Source organism: Strongylocentrotus purpuratus, unplaced genomic scaffold (assembly GCF_000002235.5).
Source record: "Strongylocentrotus purpuratus isolate Spur 01 unplaced genomic scaffold, Spur_5.0 spur5_scaffold_5, whole genome shotgun sequence".
Lineage (NCBI taxonomy): Eukaryota > Metazoa > Echinodermata > Echinoidea > Camarodonta > Strongylocentrotidae > Strongylocentrotus > Strongylocentrotus purpuratus.
The window spans coordinates 44,864,248-44,886,050 of NW_022145611.1; the positions used below are offsets into that span (position 1 = coordinate 44,864,248).

The 21,803-nt window shown below is 38.6% G+C and overlaps 1 protein-coding gene and 1 long non-coding RNA gene across 2 annotated transcripts in view; both read right to left on the bottom strand.

Moving 5' to 3' along the window:
* Positions 1 to 510: 510 nt before the first annotated feature.
* LOC115929666 lies at positions 511 to 6,125 on the bottom strand. Its single transcript, XR_004066646.1, has 4 exons — positions 6,045 to 6,125; positions 4,118 to 4,284; positions 3,295 to 3,423; positions 511 to 3,018 (listed from the first exon to the last, which is right to left on the bottom strand). It is a non-coding gene; the product is annotated as an uncharacterized LOC115929666 (long non-coding RNA).
* Positions 6,126 to 18,278: 12,153 nt separating this feature from the next.
* LOC115929708 (scavenger receptor cysteine-rich domain superfamily protein-like) overlaps positions 18,279 to 21,803 on the bottom strand; it is a 50,549-nt gene continuing 47,024 nt past the window's right edge. The window contains exon 9 of the mRNA XM_030999580.1: positions 18,279 to 18,887. Within this exon, the coding sequence (XP_030855440.1) occupies positions 18,574 to 18,887 (314 nt within the window). The 3' untranslated portion in view covers positions 18,279 to 18,573. The remainder of the gene's footprint in view (positions 18,888 to 21,803) is intronic.

Here is a 21,803-nt window from a genome sequence, read left to right on the forward strand (position 1 = left end):
CATAGAAAGACGTTGTATGGACGTCATATTTACGTCTTTTAGTCAAAGAAAGACGTCTGTAAGACGTCAACTTGTACCATAGGAAGACGTCGTATGGACGTCATATTTTGTCGTGATTTTAACGTCTTATTAGTCAAAGAAAGACGTCTTTAAGACGTCAACTTGTACCATATAAAGACGTTGTATGGACGTCATATTTTCTTTTTAGGTCTTATTGGTTAAATAAAGACGTCTTTAAGACGTCAACTTTCACCCAAGAAAGACCTGTATACGTTGTATGGACATCAAATTTTGACGTGATATTTACACCTTACTGGTCATTTCGATGTACCTTTTATCCTTACATGATCTTTACGTCTTTGTTGTCCTCTAAATAACATCTATACGACCACCTGATCAAGGAAGAAAGTGTAAAAGTCACTTCATGTACACATTCTGAACAATCACACAGTAAAATCAAAGCAACAAATATTGCATCACATAATATATATATACATGCCAAACAGAAAGTAATTTTCATATTTTTAATGTACACGTATATGGTATGAAAATGGATAACAAAAATATAAAATACGTATTTCTATACCTTCTTATTCTATCTAACTTTGTTTTCCATTGGTACAAAATCTTTTCATCACTATCCTGACACTTCTTCCAAAACATGCTGTATAAATACCTAGTGTATTTCTGTCAGTCTCATAATTTATTTTAAGAAAGTTAACAGGCCATCACAAAGATATCTGTTTCGTTATAAATTGTGCTACAAGAAACTATGACATATTGGCTAAACTTATAAGTCTTACGGTTGTGGGAAGCAGGTTAGCAGCATAGAGACTAGGTAAAGCTATACTGATACCCGCAGTATTTTAGTAGACAAGCAAACAGCACACTGGGGAAGTTCCTCATATTCAGCAAAACAGCATAGTGGAAAGCTAGGCATTCATCAGTGCAGCTCTACCTCGTCTCCATGCTGCAAAACCGCTCCTGACAACCCCAAGACTTTAATGCAGATAAAGACTATCACATAAAACAAAAGGTTGTTGGAAAGAATTTCTGAGCATGAAAGATCAATTCTTGTTACATACAAGGGGAATATCTAAGTTCATGGCAAGAATTCAGTATAAAGTATAAAACTATACAATCTAAATCACACACAGGAGAAAAATGGCACAAATGATAAACACATGGCTTAGCTAAGTTATTTCTTACACTCAAAAGGAACAAGTTGGCAGCAAGGGGAACAGGGAGAGCTTCACTGATACCTGCAGAGTTTTCTGATGATGGTTGCTTGCCCGTCAAAACCATGATGTTCACATTTGGCGATACAGCATATTAGAAAACTGTGCAGAAATCAGCTCAACTGTACCTATTCTCTGTGCTAGAAACCTGCTTCTTACGGGCACATGACTTAAATATAAGAAAAGGCATTAGTGGCAACATTCATCTTTATAAATATCAAAAAATTAATTTTGTTGCAAATACAGAAGCTGAAGTTCAAGTATAAAATACAATTTATATCAGATAACATTCCCGCCAGTACGATTGGCTCAGTTGGGCAATTCCAAGGTGACGGTGGAATAATTATTCAGAAGATATTTCCCAGTTTAAGATAAAATAGCAAACATGCTGAAAAAGTTTAGCACAAAGAGATATATTCCATTGCTAATGTCACAACATTCATTTGGCAAGTCCCAGGAGTTTCACAAAAGAATTAAAATTTAACTTAAATTTTAACAGCAAATTCAATATACATGTAGGTAAGCCATATTGTGCTTTCAAAATCACAGATACAATCCAAGAATTTTATACTTTTAACTACCAATTTTTTTTCAAACCACAAGGTATTTATGGTTTTCATTGAAGGCGCTACTGTGTGTCACTCTTTAACAGTTAATTCTCCCAACAAAATTTTCAATTTTCCCCAACCGTTTTTCCATGAAAATAAGATATAAAACAGGCCTTTAAAAATCTTTCAACGCCTAAATTTGGAAAAGGTATTGGAGCTAATTCGTTGCTTTGTGATGATTTACACTCACTTCAATTTAATCAAATTATAAAAATATAGTTGGGAGAATTAAGGAATGGATTAGATCAGTTTTCCCAATTTTAATCATCAATAGTGGTCTATTTTTAACTCAAATGTTCAGATTATCTTTAAGTGTACATACAGTATAGCATTGAAGTCAATACCTTAGCATCATTTTCTCTCATATGAACAATGTTACCAAGTCCCTTTAAGGCTCGTTCAGATATGATGCTGCAAAACAAAATCTCAGAGTTTTTTTAATGTTGACATAGAGTTCAATATGCTTTACATTTCTGTATATTATTTTTTTAAAAAAGCTCACTGAATATGCGCAGTCCAAAACATACAAAGACTTGTTGCCATTCGCTTTACACATAAAACCAAACTGCATCATTTTCGAAAATTGTTGGCGGTTCACGTTCCGTATCTGAACAAGTCTTAGTTGCTTAATAATGGAATCGATTTGTATTGTATTTAACTCACTCAATTTTTCTCTATTACCAACTTATATATAATTTGCAACAGGTTTTAAGAACTGATAAGAAGCGGATGGGGGGTGGGGGTGAGCATGAGACTGAGCATATCAAGTCTACTACATTTAAGCATTGTGAAACAGGTCAACCTCATAAATAGTAATTACAAATATATGCAAAATACTGGAATCTTTTACTCAAACTGTTATTATGTCAGTTCGTACACCCTGTAATTCATTAAAATTGTAATTGACATGAATGGGAATTTCAGTTCCACAGCTTAGCCATTCAGGTTTGTGGCTACACCTCACCTCTCCCCCTCCCCCAATCTCTCTCTATAAATTATAATGAAGTGAAAAAAAAACCTTTTTTCTAGCAGTTTAACTATCGGGTGAGTGTAGATCTACATGTAATTTTGGACATATTCCTCTTCAGCTTGGACTCATGGGTTAGCTTTTGGGTGGAATCTCTGGCATTATGCACTGCTTTCAGATCCAGGGAACATAGACGCAAGGAATTCTAGTGCATGAATAAAGCAAAAAGAAAGGAATACAATTTGAGACAAACTTTTATATATTTTAAAACTGGAACGTAAACAATGAATTAAATAATGAATTATGTCAGAAAAGTACTGCTTGGTAAGATTTATCAGAAATAATTTCTTATTGCTCACAAACATAAAGTCAACACACCTTTGGATTTTAAACATTTGTGGGCAATGCAAAACGTGATTCAGGATTTCGTTTGGTAAATTATCAATACAATTGTAGTTTGCTGATGAGGGCCATGACTCACCAATCGGATTAGTGGAGCCATCGATTTGGAAATATTCCTCTTCAGCTTGGACTCATGGGTTAGCTTTTGGGTGGAATCTCTGGCATTATGCTTTGCTTTCAGATCCAGAAAACATAGACGCAAGGAATTCTAGTGCATGAATAAAGCAAAAAGAAAGGAATACAATTTAAGACAAACTTTTATATATTTTAAAACTGGAACGTAAACAATGAATTAAATAATGAATTATGTCAGAAAAGTACTGCTTGGTAAGATTTATCAGAAATAATTTCTTATTGCTCACAAACATAAAGTCAACACACCTTTGGATTTTAAACATTTGTGGGCAATGCAAAACGTGATTCAGGATTTTGTTTGGTAAATTATCAATACAATTGTAGTTTCAGGGATGCCAGTTAGAATTGATCAGAAAGCCTGAAAAATCACCTAGAATGTGCTAGCTTGTACACAAAAAACCTAAACTACGGTATGAAAATAACTCGCCAGGGCCTGAATTCAGGCTATTGCCTGAAAACTGGCATTCCTGTAGTTTGCTGATGAGGGTAGAATGAAAGCTCCTTGACCTATGCTGAAGGGTAAAAAAACACTGTTTGAACTTTGAAACTCACATAATATTGTCGGTTATTGCAACATACCTGCAGGTTTTAGTGATCTAAAATTAATTGAATTAAAAATATATTTGAAACTCATGACAAATAACTGAAATAAGCCTTTCAAATGAAATGAACCATTATGTAGTGTCTAATTGGTCAGTGTCTCAGTGATCATGCACAATATGACAAATAAATGTACAGAAATAATACAAGTACATGTACACATTTACCGATAATGGCTTCAACTGTTTCAAGAGGCTGCTGATCCTTAGGGAAGTAGGGAACATCCACAAGGTTGAGAGAGAGTAGCATTTTCTGCATGGTTTCACATCAATATACCGAGGCCACAATGTGCTTTGAATCCACTTCTTTGACGAAAGATGTTAAAAAAGGATGCCTACAAATAAATGAGAAAATGAATAAAGAACAAAATGAATGGTTGATAATGTATGCATGTGCAACACATATACTACAAACTTCTTTGAACAGCCTGTGGGGAAAGAATTTTGTTTACCATTTACAGGTCTAACCGATTATTTCCAGATAAAGATTTCTGTATAAGCGGTAGCCTATAAGATAAATTTGCTGTCTAAAGACTATAGAAACGACTTGTTTAAGGTTACATGTTTGTGACACAAGTCACTGCTTTATTCCTCTACGTATCGACACGTAATGCTCAATTTCCAGACATCTGGGCCCGGGCCGGTAGTACACTTTCTCACAGGTTTCACTTTCACTGCAAACCGCTGCACATTACAAGTGCATACCGATGGTGGTTGCGGGCGGACGCACGCCTGTGTGAAGTTATCTACCGTACAATGAGGAGGTAGATCACTTCACGCAGACTTACGTGCCCCCGCAACCCTCCATCTGTATGCACTTGTATTGTGCAGCGGTTTGCCATGCAACCTGTGAGAAAGTGTATACTACTATCAATGTTTTTCCGAAAAAATACTCCCCCCAAAATAAGAAAATTGACCAGAAACAGGTTAGAAACATAACGACTTTTAAATCATGACCGGCATTATTTGAACATTTCATGAATATTTGCTTGATTTGGGGTAGGCCTAGACCGAATTTTCTGTCTCTTTCGTTCGTTAGCCTCTTATTGGGGTAGGGTCGGCCGGCTCTCTCTTTAGAGACGGAAACCGTCTATACACATTCCCTTGATAACGCCACGGCCATTTCAGGTCGTAGGGTTATGCCCCCAAAATCCCCCAAAATGTCATTTTACCTCGTCCATATCCAATTGTAAATTAGGCCTAGGCTATAATACATCGGTTCCACTTACTAACTTGATTGAAATAATCCGTTTAATGGTCCCTTTTAAGGAAATTATGGGTCAAAATCGACATCCATGTTGAAAATCTTGCAAGCCGTGTTAAACTCTCGCTGCCGGAGTCATCTAAATCAATCTCATCCTTTCTAGTCTACGCCGAAGGCAAAATGATTATGAAGGAAAAACTGTGCGCCATCTACACGTTCGTAATGGCGTTAATTTACATCTGATTTAGAAATCAGGAAATTAGATCTAGATCTAGACTAGACAAACAAAGAAAATCGGGGAGAAAATGTCGTGGACGAAAATATGTACATAGCCACCCCCACGGTACGAGATCTCTGGGTTGCCATCTGTATTGGGGAATGACAACAAATGTCAGTTTTATTAAAGAAATGACCCAAATCAGATGGTTATTGCTGTCTAATCTAGACGAGTCTACCTACATGTAGATCTAGTGCCAAAGCTTTCATCAGTTTGCTTCTCTTATTTTTCTGCTTTCTTTTAGTTTTAGTCTTTTAGAGCAGTTGTATATTCGAGTTAGATTTCCCTTTAAAGCCATGCAGCCCATGTGTAGGCAAATGAGTAAACTGTTTTGCTTTAAATGATGCCCCATGCCATGCATACCTTCAATCAAGACCCTACATAAAAATACATATATGGGATCATACATTCCAAATCTTGTCACCAAGTGTTGAAAGTCCGAGCTCACTATCACTGACATTATAGTGACATAAGATCATACATTGAGTCTACATATCAACTTTTCAGAACAAAAAACAGTAACTATAGATTTATGTACTTTTTGTAAATAAATTAGGTAATTCTCAGAATTACCTAATTTTTTTTTTTTTTCCCAGAATTATTCTGGGACTTACCCATACTGTAAATTTGCAGGAGAAAACGAGAGTATTCAGGAGGATGATACTTGAAGTTGATGCAACGGCTTTTTTACTCTGAATTCAAATACATTACATACACATCGCATAGTGCATGTAGTCGAGTCCTACGCCTTGCATGCCTTGAGTACTATGCTACACACACGTACACACTCCCGTTTGAACTAGATGCGAGCATGTTTAGTCTTGATCGATATTGCAGACCTTGGTGCGTGTTAAGATGTTGCACAATCTATAATGACTAATGACATTTGAGGGGGGGGGGGGGCGGGGGGAGTTGTTCCCTAATTTCAATTCTGATAATTGCCCTATTTACTTTGACTTATGCTCATATTAGATGTTGTAGTCTTTACCCGATTATTATCTTGGAAATGATTAGGTTATTAGAGACGTCATAATGACGTCGTTATAACGTCGTCCTTACGACAAAAAATATCTTGAAAAAATAGTCTTTAAAAGAGGTCATAATGACGTCGTAATGACGTCGTCAATACGACAAAAAATATATTGGAAAAAATAGTCTTTTAAAGACGTCGTAATGACGTCGTCGATATGACAACAAGTATCTTGGAAAAAATAGTATTTTAAAGAGGTCATAATGACGTCGTAATGACGTCGTCAATACGACAAAAATTACATTGGAAAAAATAAGTCTTTTAAAGACGTCATAATGACGTCGTTATCACGTCGTCAATACGACAACATTACATTGGAAAAATAAGTCTTTTAAAGTCGTCATAATGACGTCGTTAGCACGTCGTCAATACGACAACATTACATTGGAAAAATAAGTCTTTTAAAGTCGTCATAATGACGTCGTTAGCACGTCGTCAATACGACAACATTACATTGGAAAAATTAGTCTTTTAAAGACGTCATAATGACGTCGTCGATACGACAAAAATTAGCTTGGAAAAAAAAGTCTTTTAAAGACGTCATAATGACGTCGTTATCACGTCGTCAATACGACAACATTACATTGGAAAAATAAGTCTTTTATAGTCGTCATAATGACGTCGTTAGCACGTCGTCAATACGACAACATTACATTGGAAAAATTAGTCTTTTAAAGACGTCATAATGACGTCGTCGATACGACAAAAATTAGCTTGGAAAAAATAGTCTTTTAAAGACGTCAAAATGACGTCTTTATGACGTCGTTAATACGACAAAAATTATCTTGGAAAAAATAGTCTTTTAAAGACGTCATAATGACGTCGTCGAGAAGACAAAAAATATCTTGAAAAAATTAGTCCTTTAAAGACGTCATTATGACGTCGTTATCACGTCGTCAATACGACAAAAATTAGCTTGGAAAAATAGTATTTTAAAGACGTCAAAATGACGTCTTTATGACGTCGTTAATACGACAAAAATTATCTTGGAAAAAAGAGTCTTTTTAAGACGTCATTATGACGTCGTCGAGAAGACAAAAAATATCTTGAAAAAATTAGTCCTTTAAAGACGTCATTATGACGTCGTTATGACGTCGTCAATGCGACAAAAATTATCTTGGAAAAAATAGTCTTTTGAAGACGTCATAATGACGTCATAATTACGTCGTCCATACGACGTACGACGTGTTTACCACTTTACGACCAATTTATGACGTCTTTAAGACGTCAGTCTGCTATCAGGGTTGTTTCGCGAGAAGTTAAATTTTTTTGAAAATATCGTAAGCCCGTAGCCCGTATACATGTCGTAGGTGGCATTGCACAGTCCCCGCACGGGCATCACCCGGAGGCCTCGCACCGATTGTGTAGCAAACGTACGAGTTTTCGGTGAACATGGGGGCAAAAAAAAAAATCGTACAGAGATTGTAGACTCGTGGGGCATTCGCACGGCCATTGCACAGCTATCGCAAGGTTGCTGCTCGCTGCCCGTGCAGTATCTGTGATATTGAGCAGTCATCTCCGCGCAACCTTTGCACGGAAGCTGCACGGGCTCCGTACAATCTCCGAGCAGCCTCTGTACGGATTTGCCCCGGCCTGCCCCCGAGGGCCAATACAATAAATGGCACGATGCTCGTTGATAATGTAAACACAAACATCGTAGCCCGTAGCCTCCTATGATGTCTACGACAAATCGTAGACTAATTTATCGTACGGCGCCCGGGGCAAATGTAATCCAGGCATTAGACGTTTCATTAAATTATTATGAAAAGAAGACGATTTGCTGTACAGTCTCGACTGATAATCCTTGTCTGAATTCACTTTTCTCCCCCTCCCGAGCAAAGCGCGGAAGCTTTGACGTTTCATCAAATTATGAGAAAAAGCAGACGATTCGGTGCACCGTTCTCGACTCTTAATCCTTATCTGAATTCAGTTCTCCCCCTCCCGCGCGAAGCGCGGAGGTTTTGACGTTTCATTAAAATATTAGAGAAATTAGACGATTCGTTGAACCGTGCTCGACTATTTATCCTAGTCTAAATGAAGTTTCCACCCTCCCGCGCGAAGCGCGGAAGTTTTGACGTTTCATTAAATCATTAGATAAAGAAGACGATTCGTTGTACCGTTTTCGACTCTTAATAAGCCCTAACTGTACTAAGTTTTGACGTTTCATCAAATTATTAGAGAAAATAGATGATTCGTTAAAACGTGCTCGACTCTTAATCCATGTCTGAATGAAGTTTACCCCTTGCAAAGCTCGAAAAGCTAAGACGTTTGACTTAATTATTAGAGAAAGCAGACGATTCGTTGTACCGTTTTCGACTCTTAATCCTTTTCTGGATTCAGTTTCCCCCCTTCCCGCGCGAAAAGCTTAGACGTTTGATTTAATTATTATAGAAAGAAGACGATACGTTGCACCATGTTCGACTCTTGTTACGCCCTATTTATCTGAATTCAGTTTCCCCCTCCCCTTTTCCTTCAATTATTAGAGAAAGCAGACGATTCGTTGTACCGTTTTCGACTCTTAATTCTTTTCTGGATTCAGTATTCCCCCTTCCCGCGCGAAAAGCTTAGACGTTTGATTTAATTATTATAGAAAGAAGACAATACGCTGCACCGTTTTCGACTCTTATTACGCCCTATTTATCTGAATTCAGTTCCCCCCTCCCCCTTTCCTTAAATTATTAGAGAAAGCAGACGATTCGTTGTACCGTTTTCGACTCTTAAAGATAAACTCCAGTACCGGTAAAAAAAACACCAAAATAATTCTCACAGAATCAAACGAAACTTACACTGAATGTTCAAGATTACAAATAAATGACATGTGCCAAACAATTTTGGAAGAAAATGTATACTGGCTGAGTAATGAGCATAGAAAGGCAAGAAAATGTAGTACTAGCCCCGACACCATGTGTGTTGTCCCATATTTAGCTTTCTATGTGAGTGCTTGTTACTTTACCAAGACTCGGTCAAATTTATTATGATTTTGATGACTCCAGAACCTTGCAGTGTACACCAATACTTACATGCTACATGATCAACTGTTTCTGATCCTTTCCACACCTTTTCTTTCACAATGCAATCGCATTACCTGTACTAAAGTTTATCTTTAATCCTTTTCTGGATTCAGTATTCCCCCTTCCCGCGCGAAAAGCTTAGACGTTTGATTTAATTATTATAGAAAGAAGACGATACGTTGCACCGTGTTCGACTCTTATTACGCCCTATTTATCTGAATTCAGTTTCCCCCTCCCGCGCGAAGCGGAAGCTTTGACGTTTCCTTCAATTATTAGACAAAGCAGACGATTCTGTTTTCCCCCTTCCCGCGCGAAAAGCTTTGACGTTTCCTTAAGTTATTAGAAAAAGCAGACGATTCGTTGTACTAAATCTAAATTCAGTTTCCTCTCCCCCCCCCCCCCCTCCTGCGCGAATTTGTTGGCGTTTCATCAATATGTAGAGAAAGGAAGACGATTCGTTGTACCGTTGTTTACTCTTAATCCTTGTTTTAATTCAGTTTCCCTGAAAAGTTTAAACCTCGGATTTCTTTAGGTGATATTATAGAAAAGTGAAACTTCGAGAACTTCGCGGGGGGGGGGGGGGTGAAAACTGAATTCAGATAAGGATTATGAGTCGAGAACGGTACAACGAATCGTCTTCTTTCTCTAATAATTTAAGAAACGATAAAGGAGGGGGTGTGAAAACTGAATTCAGACGAGGATTAAGAGTCGATCGAGAATGGTACAACGATTCGTCTTCTTTCTTTAATAATCTAATGAAACGTCAGAGCTTCCGCGCTACGCGCGGAGAAAGGTGAACTTGATTCAAACAAGGATTAAGATTCGAGGACGGTACAACGAATCGTCTTCTTTCTCCAATGAAACGTCAAAAGAAACTGAATTTAGATAAGGATTAAGAGTCGAGAACGGTCCAACGAATCGTCTTCTTTCTCTAATAATTTGATGAAACGTCAAAGCTTCCGCGCTTTGCGCGGGAGGGGGGGGGGGTGGGGGAATCTCCCCCTCCCTGCACCCACCCCCCCCCCCCTGAGGGGACATTACATTGTACAATAGGGACATACTCTTTTATTGACTTACTTATTGCATGAAACTATAAAACCAAAATGCATTTTGTATTCTAACAATAATGGAGTACAAAGAATAATAGCAGGTGAATGAAATGCTTCAACAGCAACACAAACACCTGGGAAGCTATAGGAAGCATCCATAAACTTTAATCATTTAATTGATAAATGACTCCGCATGTGGACGTTTGTTGGAGCAGAAACCCATTTAACAGAATGTCTGAACGTAAATTTTATTTGGCGCGGTTGGAAAATGCATCTTTCTACCCTGCGACTTTCATGGTACGATCCAGTAAATTAAAACAGTAAAATGGCTCTTATTTTAAAATTGCTCATTAAATAAAACCCAAAACTTCAGTGATATCAGAAAAAATATGTTATATCTTACTAATAATTAAAAAAAGATGTATAAACATTGTGAAAGTGTCGCATTTTACGATAAAAGACACTGATTTAGCGAAGATGACGTCATTTAGTGCGCTTGCATCAGGGAATTCGAAGTCAAAAGGTCAATTCAGACACTGATAAGTTTTTGGTCGAGCATTTTTGTTTCCTTTATTCCGACAAAATTATACAATCAATAAAAACAAGTTAAATACCAGAAGAAAGCTAACGATTAGTATTTTCATTAACCGCTTGCCCCAAAGTCGCTTGACCACAGCGAAACGAGTGAGAGCTTGCGAGAGCGGCCAAAGTGTGATTGAAACTCGCTATTTGCTCTTCTCCAACGCAAAAAGAGACGACATTGTGCTGGATAAATGTATTTTTTCCGACAAAAGTACAGAAAATTTGCATTTTGGTCTTTTTATATTATACTTTATGAAATGTTACCCGAGTGACTTCCGGGCGCCCCAATGCTGGAAAGAAACGCACATTTTAGAAAACGCAAATCAGATTGAGCGGATGATACAACGTTTCCATATGCTCTTTTACTCCCACTCCTTCTCTCTCAGGCTCTTACCTCCCCTCTCTCTCCTCTCTTTCACCCCCCCCCCCCGTTTCTTTTGTTTCCCTTTTCTTTTTCATTTTTTTTCTCTTTCTTTTCTTTCATTTCCTTTCTTTCCTTTCTTTTTCTTTCTTTCTTCTCTTTTCCTTTTCTTTTTTTCTTTTCTTTCCCTTTCCCTCTCTTTTTTCCCTCCCCCTTTTCTCTTTTTCCCCACGGCAGCGCAATTTTACCGACAATATCCTGACAAGTGGGGGGGGGGGGTGTCGCCCCCCACACCCCCCCCCCCTTTGGAGACGCCCCTGACTACATATTAGGCAATTTTCGCAAACTCATTGCGGAATTAGAATCTGCGGTTCGTGTGCAAAATCGAGAAGTTACTATAGTAACAGTTGGATGACCGCTGAGGCCCTGAAATCTAGAACGGGTTTTGGCCAAATATACGGGCGTTCTCAATGACGCCCCTAGTGAATCAAGTGCCTCGATACAAACTATTTCATTCACCTGATAAAAATAATAGTATTAAAATGCCGGATTTCAATCTGCATACATTAGTTGTTGCCACACTGTCTTAATACATACAGTTTGCATTCTGACTATTGCGAATCCTAGACAGGTGAATGAAATAATTTGTATTGAGGAACTTAACAAAGACGTATGTATTAAATTTGATTACATTACAAAAATGGCCTATTCCCTTCCACGCAATACAGTACAGACGTGACTACACGACTAGCACAACTTGTCTCGACCAAGCCACAAAACGGCTTTTTATCAAATTTCAACAATTTATTTATCAAGTTTTAAAGCAATTCATGTTATATCCATATTCATGTTGTTATTGTTCAGAAACAATAATCGGAAGACAAAAAACTCACCGAAGAGTCATTCGTGTAAGGGGCGGATCTAAGGGGGTTAGGAGGTTTAATTCCCCCCTTGGGCTGGCCAAGGTGCTTTCTACTCCCCCCCCCCCCCCCCGAGATATTGGTTGGCACTTTTTTCAAATTGAAAACAAATTTTAGTGCTCCCTACCCCCCACTAAGCGAAATATTGGTCGGCGCGATTTTTCAAATGTCACCCCCCCCCCCCCCCGCCCACGCCATAGAGAAAAGCTAGATCCGCCCATTTAAATTCGTCATCCTTCGTTATTAGACGACGAAATTCTCATCACCATCTTTGGTACAAGCTCGCTGATTGGCTGTATATTCACTTGGGGCGTCATTGAGAACGTCCGTAGATTTGGCCTAAACCCGTTCTGGATTTCAGTACCTCAGCGACCACCCTGCTGTATAGTAGCTTCTCGATTTTGCACACGAACCGCAGATTCTCTGTCCGCAATGAGCTTGCGAAATACCCCTAATGTTTGTCGAACTGGCAACAACTAATGTATGCAGTTTGGATCTATTGAAATACTATTATCCTTATCAGGTGAATGAAATATTTTGTATCGAGGCACTTCACAAAGACGTATGCATTAAATTTGGTTACATTACGAAAATTGCCTAATGGCATTGCAAATGCAATACCTCCTTAGAGATACGTACGCATTCACCGAAAAGCGAAACCACGTATTGTATCGAGGGCGGTCTGTGTGCGACGGTCGTAAACCTGAGTGCTCTGCTACCGCGAAGGTCTGTTCGTTGCTGAGCGAAAACTCGCTATTGAATCTTTAACGAAACCGTTCACAATCATTGTACTTTATGTAATTTATTTCGATTTTATTGCATTCAAAAACTGGGAAACCGGAATATACAATGTACATGTAAATTCAACATAACCGATATTCGAGACGTTTACAACACATTCAGAGTGGTGATAATGATAGCATATAATACTGCGATGGACACAATAATTATCATCAATAATTTTACATAGGTCTTTGGCGTCGCCTGATATTTAAAGTTAATTATGTCTCCAAACACTACTTCTGTTTAACAAAACAAAATCTAATACATTTTACACTGCTAATAGCAAACTGTGTTACTATATACATTATGAGAGACATTATGTAATAACTTTTTAACATTCTTTGGTGATAAAATAAAGAAGATTCAGGGCAGCATTAATGAGCAACAGCACATTTCTACATTTGATCCGGATATGTATAATCAAGTGCATGTAAAATCATTTTCGTGTTTAGATCCTACAACTGAAGATGAGTTATTGAAAATTATTCTGGCTTCTCCTAGTAAGTCATGTAGTTTGGATCCCATTCCAACTTGGTTTTTAAAAGAACATGTACATTGTCTTCTTCCTGTATTGACAAATATTGTTAATTCATCATTACAAACAGGTACATTCCCTTCTGCAGCTAGGTCAGCCATAATTAGACCTCTTATCAAGAAGCAAAATCTTGATAAAGACTGCTTGTCAAATTATAGACCTGTGTCAAATTTAAGTTTCTTGGAAAAGCTCATTGAGAAAGTTGCTTGTCGTAGACTCACGGATCACATGAATGAAAATAGATTGTGGGATCCTAACCAATCTGCATATAGACCCTATCATAGTACTGAAAGCGCACTTATCAAAGTAAAAAATGATATTCTGTCTGCTATGGATAAAGGTCGAGTAGTTTTATTGTTGTCATTAGATCTATCAGCAGCCTTCGATACTATTGACCGTCATATTTTAATATGTCGGTTATCAACAAGGCTAGGAATCGAGGGTGCAGCTCTGAGATGGTTTAGGTCATATTTGGAAGACTGGTCCACATGTGTTGAAATTAGGGGGAAACAGTCAGTAGTAGCTTCTAACAAAGTAGGTCTCCCTCAAGGATCTGTATTTGGACCCATAGGATATACTATATATACTTTGCCTGTCCCAGACATCGCTAGACATTATAACGTTTCATATCACACTTACGCTGATGATACACAGTTGTATGTTACATTTAACCCTAAGCAACCTAATGGCTTAAATACTGCATTAAAAACTCTTTCAGATTGTGTCACAGATATAAGTATGTGGATGGGAAGGAATAAGCTTAAACTAAATGAGGAAAAGACAGAGTTTTTGGTAATCGGCTCCAAACACAACTTGGGAAACATTAATGATGTTAATCTTACATTCGGAACCACCCAGATTGCACCATCTACATCGGTCAAGAACCTTGGTGTCATTTTTGATTGCAATATGTCCATGTCTAACCAAATAGACCAGCTTTGTAAATCTGTACGATATCAGTTGAAGAATGTATCACAGATTAGGAAGTATGTATCTGAAGATGCATGTCATCATGTGATTCGCAGCCATGTTCTTTCCCGGTTGGATTATTGTAACGGGTTGCTTACAGAAGTCCCTCAAACATATATAAGAAGACTTCAAAGTTTACAGAACTGGGCGGCTCGTATTATTTTTCGTTTAGACCGTCGTCACGATGCCATGCCTCTACTAACATCCCTTCATTGGTTGCCAATCAAACAGAGGATTGTTTTTAAGATTCTTTTATTTGTATACAAATTTTTTCATGATCAGGCACCAGAGTATTTTAGTGACTGTCTTGAGTTGTATCAACCTGTACGTACAAACCTTCGCTCCAATGCAGACCCATTTCGACTGACATTTCATGTGGCTCGTAGTAAGGCAGGGGATCGCACATTTACTGTTGCAGCAGCTAAGGAGTGGAATAAACTTCCCTCCAGTATCAAAGCTGCTGCATCAGTGGATGTTTTTAAGAAACTCCTTAAAACCTATTTATTTCCTACTTGATTCGCTATTTTTTTTGTTTGTTCAATGTTATGTTATGTTATGATTTGTGGTTATTATTGTAAGCGCTGTGATATAGTGTACTATGAATAGCGTAGCTAAATGCCTAATAATAATAATAATAATAATACATATATGACACAAGTAAACAACATGCACTACACTGTGGACTGTTCTTTTTATAGAAGATTGCAGATACAACTGTGGTCGGTCACGTAAATAAAATTGAGAATGCGACTATAATCACTGGTTTTAGGATATTGCGCGTTTCTGATACACTATAGTTCTTATAATTAATATGATTGAAACAGACCGTGCTGACATTGTGCTGGCCTTTGATCGTCATTAAACAGCTGCAGCCCACGAGACCGATGGCCCGAGATTCTACGAAACAGACACTATTTGTCTAGTGGGCCTCCTGAAAAATCATCTACGGTTTCACTAGACTAATAATGTGCGAATCTTCTTGACGAGACCAACGGCCCACGATACCGACATGTCAGTCTCATAGGCCTTCTGGCAACTTTTGAGGTTTCACCAATAGGTCGGTTCTTGGGGATATTCTGCTAATCAGCTTACCTTTTTATCCACACGGTGATGAATGCCAAAGTACGTGTTTGTTTTAAAACTAAATGGCAGTAATCTAAAGTAGACCGACAGTACTTGCAATGCATCAAGTAAAAACAAAAATATAAAAAGTATACAGTTTCACTTCCCTCGAAATATTTGCATGTATGTTAGTACTCGTATCAGGACACCTATCCCCTGGACATCCACCCCCTGGATAACCACCCCCAGTCAACTGCCCCCGAGGACAACTACCCCCTAGGACTATAGGTCAACTCCCCCTAGGACAACTAACCCCCGGACAACTACCCCTAAGATAACTACCCCCGGACATTTACCCACCAGACAACTACCCCCAGGATAGTTGTTCGGGGGTTAGCTGTCCTAGAGGATAGTTGTCGGGGTGGTAGTTGTCCGGGGATAGTTGTCCTGGGGGGTAGTCGTCCTAGAGGGTGGTTGCCCTAAGGGGTAGTTGTCCTAGGGGGTAGTTGACTAGCGGTGGTTATCCGGGGGATGGATGTCCAGGGGGGAAGGTGTCCTATAGAACCCTTAGTTCTTCCCAATTATTTAGACCATGAACTTGTTAAGCCTCATCATAGGCTTTTAATAGTGGTCCCCGGTCTGTTTTTTTAATTGTGTATGAATTTGTTTAAAGTACCTCATATTTTAACCTAAAAATGCTTTAATGTTTGCATATTATTCAAATTAAAGAATGAATAAAAGCATTTGCTATGTCAATACTTTTGAGGTCGTGTTGTACGTTATCAAATAGAGGTAGACAATAGAGGTCATAAACGAAGGCAAAACACATCAAGAAACACATGTCGCGAAATTCTATACAATACTTCTCCACACATTAACAGAGTCGACTCCCATATTGCTCCGATTGTCTCATTTTCGCTCGCTCGATCACTGCAGCACAAACATAGCTCTTACGACGTCACTACCAAACTAGCCAATCAGCTGTCAATGACGTCATATTGAATACGGCGGCAAATATATTTTGTGAAATTATCGAGAAATTGACTATTTCTAATAAGCCAGTTCACGGTTGAAGTCTGAGCATGAGCAGATAAAGGTCATTGCAGAACCAATTTTGAAATACATGGAGACGAAATACTGGATACGTGCTCATGAAAGTTATGTAATTATTATTCATTCATGCACATTCAGTGCGCTCCATGATACACAGGTGGAAGTATTCTTTTAAAAGGGGAAACAAAGGCTATTTTATAGATCACCTCCATCGCTGGAGGAGTCATTATTTCAAAATGTACAAAGTGGGACCTCTTTATGTTTCTGAAGATCTGAGGATATTCGGGGTCATTGCAGTAATGTGCTAACCGTGAACTGGTCTATTGCAAACTAGTTTTATTTTTGGATGGGAAAGCAGCCATTGTTATCTTGACATTCATTGAAGTAATCAGAATAGGATAAGTTACTTCTCAGATGATTCAAGAGGTCCATTTTGTAGATAATTTTTTAATTTCTTAGAATGTTCCACTGTGTTGCAGGGTACCGGGTGTATGCCATTGGGTGTGATATGTGTTCGCGCGCTACCATTGCAGGCCACCGCGCCGTCGGGTGTATTCTCGTACTGATGTAGGTGCAAACCTAGAATAGCTACCACGCCCACTTCCCTCTCTATGCCTTTCTGAACATTCCTTTCCTTCTCAATACAATAACTTTCACCTGCCTAAGTTATTCAAACCATACCGCCTCGCCACTTCCATTACGTAATCATTAAAAGGATCCGCATATACAACATTTTCCTGCTATACGTTGTACTGCAGGAAAATACAAATCTCCCTGGTATACCTTACAGTCCAAACGATAAATATGTGCCTTTAACGAAGCAGGCGACAATCGGCGTAGCAGACGACTCTTAACTTACCTAGTAATTTTGTATGTGAGATTGCTTTGCTAAATATTAATTACTTTGTTAATAAATATCAACTAAAATTTCTTTTACATTTCTTTAAACCATCATTGATATTTAATATTTCATGAGTGAGTAAAAGAAACATACCAAACTATATAATTATATGAAATACTTGGTGGCAATTAGGGGAGTTTGACGAGATGACCGATTGCACCCCTCTGTATTAATAACCGAATAGTCCATGGTGTGTCATGAATATTCATGCTTTTGCTTACCTCGGCTAAATGTTTGCTTTTACTAAATTGAAAAATTACGGTGGGGGTTGGATGAAATGGACATAATGAAATAGGCAGAAGTGATCTATGATAATTCATGCTTTTTATGTTTCGTGTGCTCGACCTATAATCTTCAAATTGCTTGGCAAACTGAGTTCAAAGTTAGACTTGTTTCACATGTGTATTATAGGCAATGACGAGCTTGCAACCTATTTTGAAAAATTACGGTGGGTGAACTTTCAACAGTCAATGAGACATGAGGGCTCCAATGAAAGAGCTAGTGATAACGTACGTCGGGGTGGATGTGCTTTTCGTTTAAACAAAAATTGAATTTTTAACGATTTTTTAAAAAAAACGTCCATAGGCTAACATGTTAGGCTGCTGACTCTGACCATGCTCTGACGATATGGGGCGTTGTGAAATGAGACTAAACAGAGCAATATGGATATGCATACAATTAACAAACTACAAGAAATACATGTTCTTTAACATCTTTTAAATAAGGAAAGAATAGTGATTATGAATTGGTTTAATGACTTTTCTAAGTAATTGTTCTTTCAGCCTTTTGGTGGAAATATTGCACCAAAACACAATCATGCTATGTTTGTGATAAGGGCTCACATTCCCAGAAGTACTATTTTATTAATTCTCTGCATTATTTGTCCTTCAGGCATTGGTATGATCAGTCTGGGTCATTGGTGCAGTAACAGAGTCATATGTAGGAGGAGACTCGACAGGAGCCGGGGATGGAGGAACGTAGGGTGGAGAAGGGTCTGTAGATTCTGAGGATACCCCATCAATATGCGTAGCATTGGTGGCTGACGTGTAAGTAGCAGGAGGAGTACCTGTCGCTATGATTGTTTGAGAACGTCTACTTCGATAGCAGCAACCGATGATAAGACACATTGGTACCACCACAGCAATGGCGACGAGAAAAACCTCCCATCCACCGAGACCGGGTTGCCGACTTACATCTTCATCTGAAACAGAAAAGCAAAAACACTTCATAAAAGTTTAGCTTGTAATTTCTTCATGTATCAAAACATTCACTTCCTTTGAGTATGGACCAAAATGAAATTGACCAAATTTCTGCAAGAATTATTTCAAAAAACAATTCGGTTGAAACATCAAACATGACCTTGTGATCTGCCGTGTAAAACGTTACAAATCTGTGTATTATTTTGACTTATAGCCACATAGGTTCGAGCGACTGTTGTGTACCGTGTGTACTCAATGTGTCACTTCAATGGTTGTAAGCTCGTATTATGCCTGTGACTGTAATCTGAGCAGGCGCCAGTAAATTAAATGCAATGTTTGCACTGCTCACCTTGCATTCATTAAAAAAAAAGAAAATCTCTCTCAATATGCTCGTCAAAAACCACACCCAGTCACTGACGCATCAGCAAATGACGTCTCGTAACTTACATTATGGCCAGTAAAAAAGATGCGTCAGTAAATGACGTCTCGTAAACATACGCATTATGCCCGTTAGACACGACGCGTCAGCAAATGACGTCTCGTAAACATGCATTATGCCCGTTAGACACGACGCGTCAGCAAATTACGCCTCGTTATGGAAAGCCGTTGGTGACTTTATTCACGTGCCCCAGACGTATGGAACGCGGCACACGTCTGCTAAATTGACCAATCACCGCCTGTTATTTAGCAGGCGCGTGCAAGGTGCGATAGCACACGCCTGTTACTTTATTAGCACACGTGTGCCTTTTCCCAGACGGATGCTGTTTACTGCGCATGCGTCTGGAATTGATCTACCAATCAGATACCTTGTTTAATATGGAGTTTAATGTGTGTGTACGGTGAGTGCATGCAGCGCAGACAAGCAAAAATGTGCCTTGCACGTGGTGATCCACGAACGTGGTACTTTTACCGTTCTTAAAAGTATTGACTTTGATTTCTATGTCAGAAAAGAAGTATACATTGTAAGAGTACTTCCATTGGGGTTGGAACTTTCTGATGCAAAGAATAGTATGTCAAATTATAAACGAGGTACCGAACTGCTATATGATTAACGTTTATCCTTCACCTAGTATTGGAGTTTGTAAATACTATAAAGCTAGTCTAGGGTTGATAAAGAAAAGGTAAGTCTAATATCATGAATGGTAGTTTCCAGATTTACAGTCTATCATTCAGAACCTACTCTAATTGCAAATTAGGTGATATACTATGCAACCGTGCCATTGTGATAATGTGTATGATCCAGTGTAGATACATAGTGTTGGAACAACAGAGTAGATCTCTCCCCCTCTTCCATCTCTCCTTTATCTCTCTTGGGTCACTCTGTACAGAGGTCAACCTCACTCGTGGTAGGGGAACACACACACACTCTCTTTCTCTCCCTTTCTCCCCCAATATTCTCGTTAATGTTGTGTTGTTGAGCAACACTCTCCATTGGGCTAGGACAGGGGGATTAGTGATAGGAGGCATGTTTGCTTATCAGATTAGAAGTTTGAAACACTGTGAAGAGTTTGCATTTGCTTGGCACAAGGGATTGTCTGACCATTATTATTTGGTAGTTTTCAATCGAATAAACCTGCTCATAATTATCCCATAGGCCTAATTGTATTTAAGGGTTGATGTTTGGATGTTGATTGGCTTATAATACAACATGTATTGCTGTATATTGCATAAGTGGAAGTTATCACATTTCTTAGAGACAATCAATTTAATATTCTTTAGTCTATATTTCTTGTCTTGTATATATAGTTTATGATTATTCCTTTATATTTCTATGTTATATGTCATATGGGTAGTCGAAGCATAATAATATTGCAATAATTATAGGTGAATCACATGCAGATTGCAGTATTGATTGATAAGTTCGTTTTCCTAAAACGGAATTTACACCTGAGATTATGTATGTGCTGTGTGCTGGAGGAATACAACATATGTTAGTATTATTATTTCTAAATCTGAGAGGATAATAGATTAGCGCGTTTAGATGAGATTGCCTAGGTACAATGAAGGTCTAATTTAGAGTTAGGGTATAACGAATCACCATCAGGGCCGTCTCCAAGGGTGGGGGGTGGGGGTGCGACACCCCACACCTGCCAGGATATTGTCGGAAAATTGCGCTGCCGTCGGGAAAAAAGAGAAAAGGGGGAGGGGAAAAACAGAGGGAAAGGGAAAGAAAAGAAGAAAAAAAAAGGAAAAGAAAAGAAAGAAAGGAAAAGAAATTAGGAAAGAAAGGAAAATAAAGGAAAGAAAAGAGAAGAAAGAAGAGAAAAGAGAAAAAGAGGGAGGAGAGAAAAGAAAAGAAAAGAAAGAAAAGGAAAAAAAGAAGAAAAAAGTAAAAGGGAAAGAAAAGAAACGGGGGATGAAAGAGGGGAGAAAGAGGGGAGGTAAGAGCCTGAGAGAGGAGGAGTGGGAGTAAAAGAGAAGGGGGTTGTTGGGTGGAGTCGTCTCGTCGAGGGAGCAAGAAAGACACGGGTAAATATGTTGCTGTGTCGGGTCAGCTGTGTCGGTATTATTGCTCGATCCTCGTGTACTATATCAATGCAGGAGTTTGAAGTCGTTGAGATGTATATTGTCGGTCGGCCGACAAGTTTCTTTCCCTACGAACTGTGACTTTTTATCCGCTGTGACGACTTCGAGAGTGGCAACTACTATACTTGTATTTTCACTTTCCTATAATATCAGCTAAAGAAATCAGAGGGTTGAAATTTTCGGGGAAACTGAATTCAAACAAGGTTTAAGAGTCAACAACGGTACGACGAATCGTCTTCCTTTCTCTATATTGTGATGAAACGCCAAAAATTCCGCCCTTCGCGCGGAAGGGGAAAACTTCATTTAGACGAGTCGAGAACGGTACAACGAATCGTCTTTTTTCTCTAATAATTTAAGGAATCGTCAAAGCTTCCGCGCTTTGCGTGGGAGGG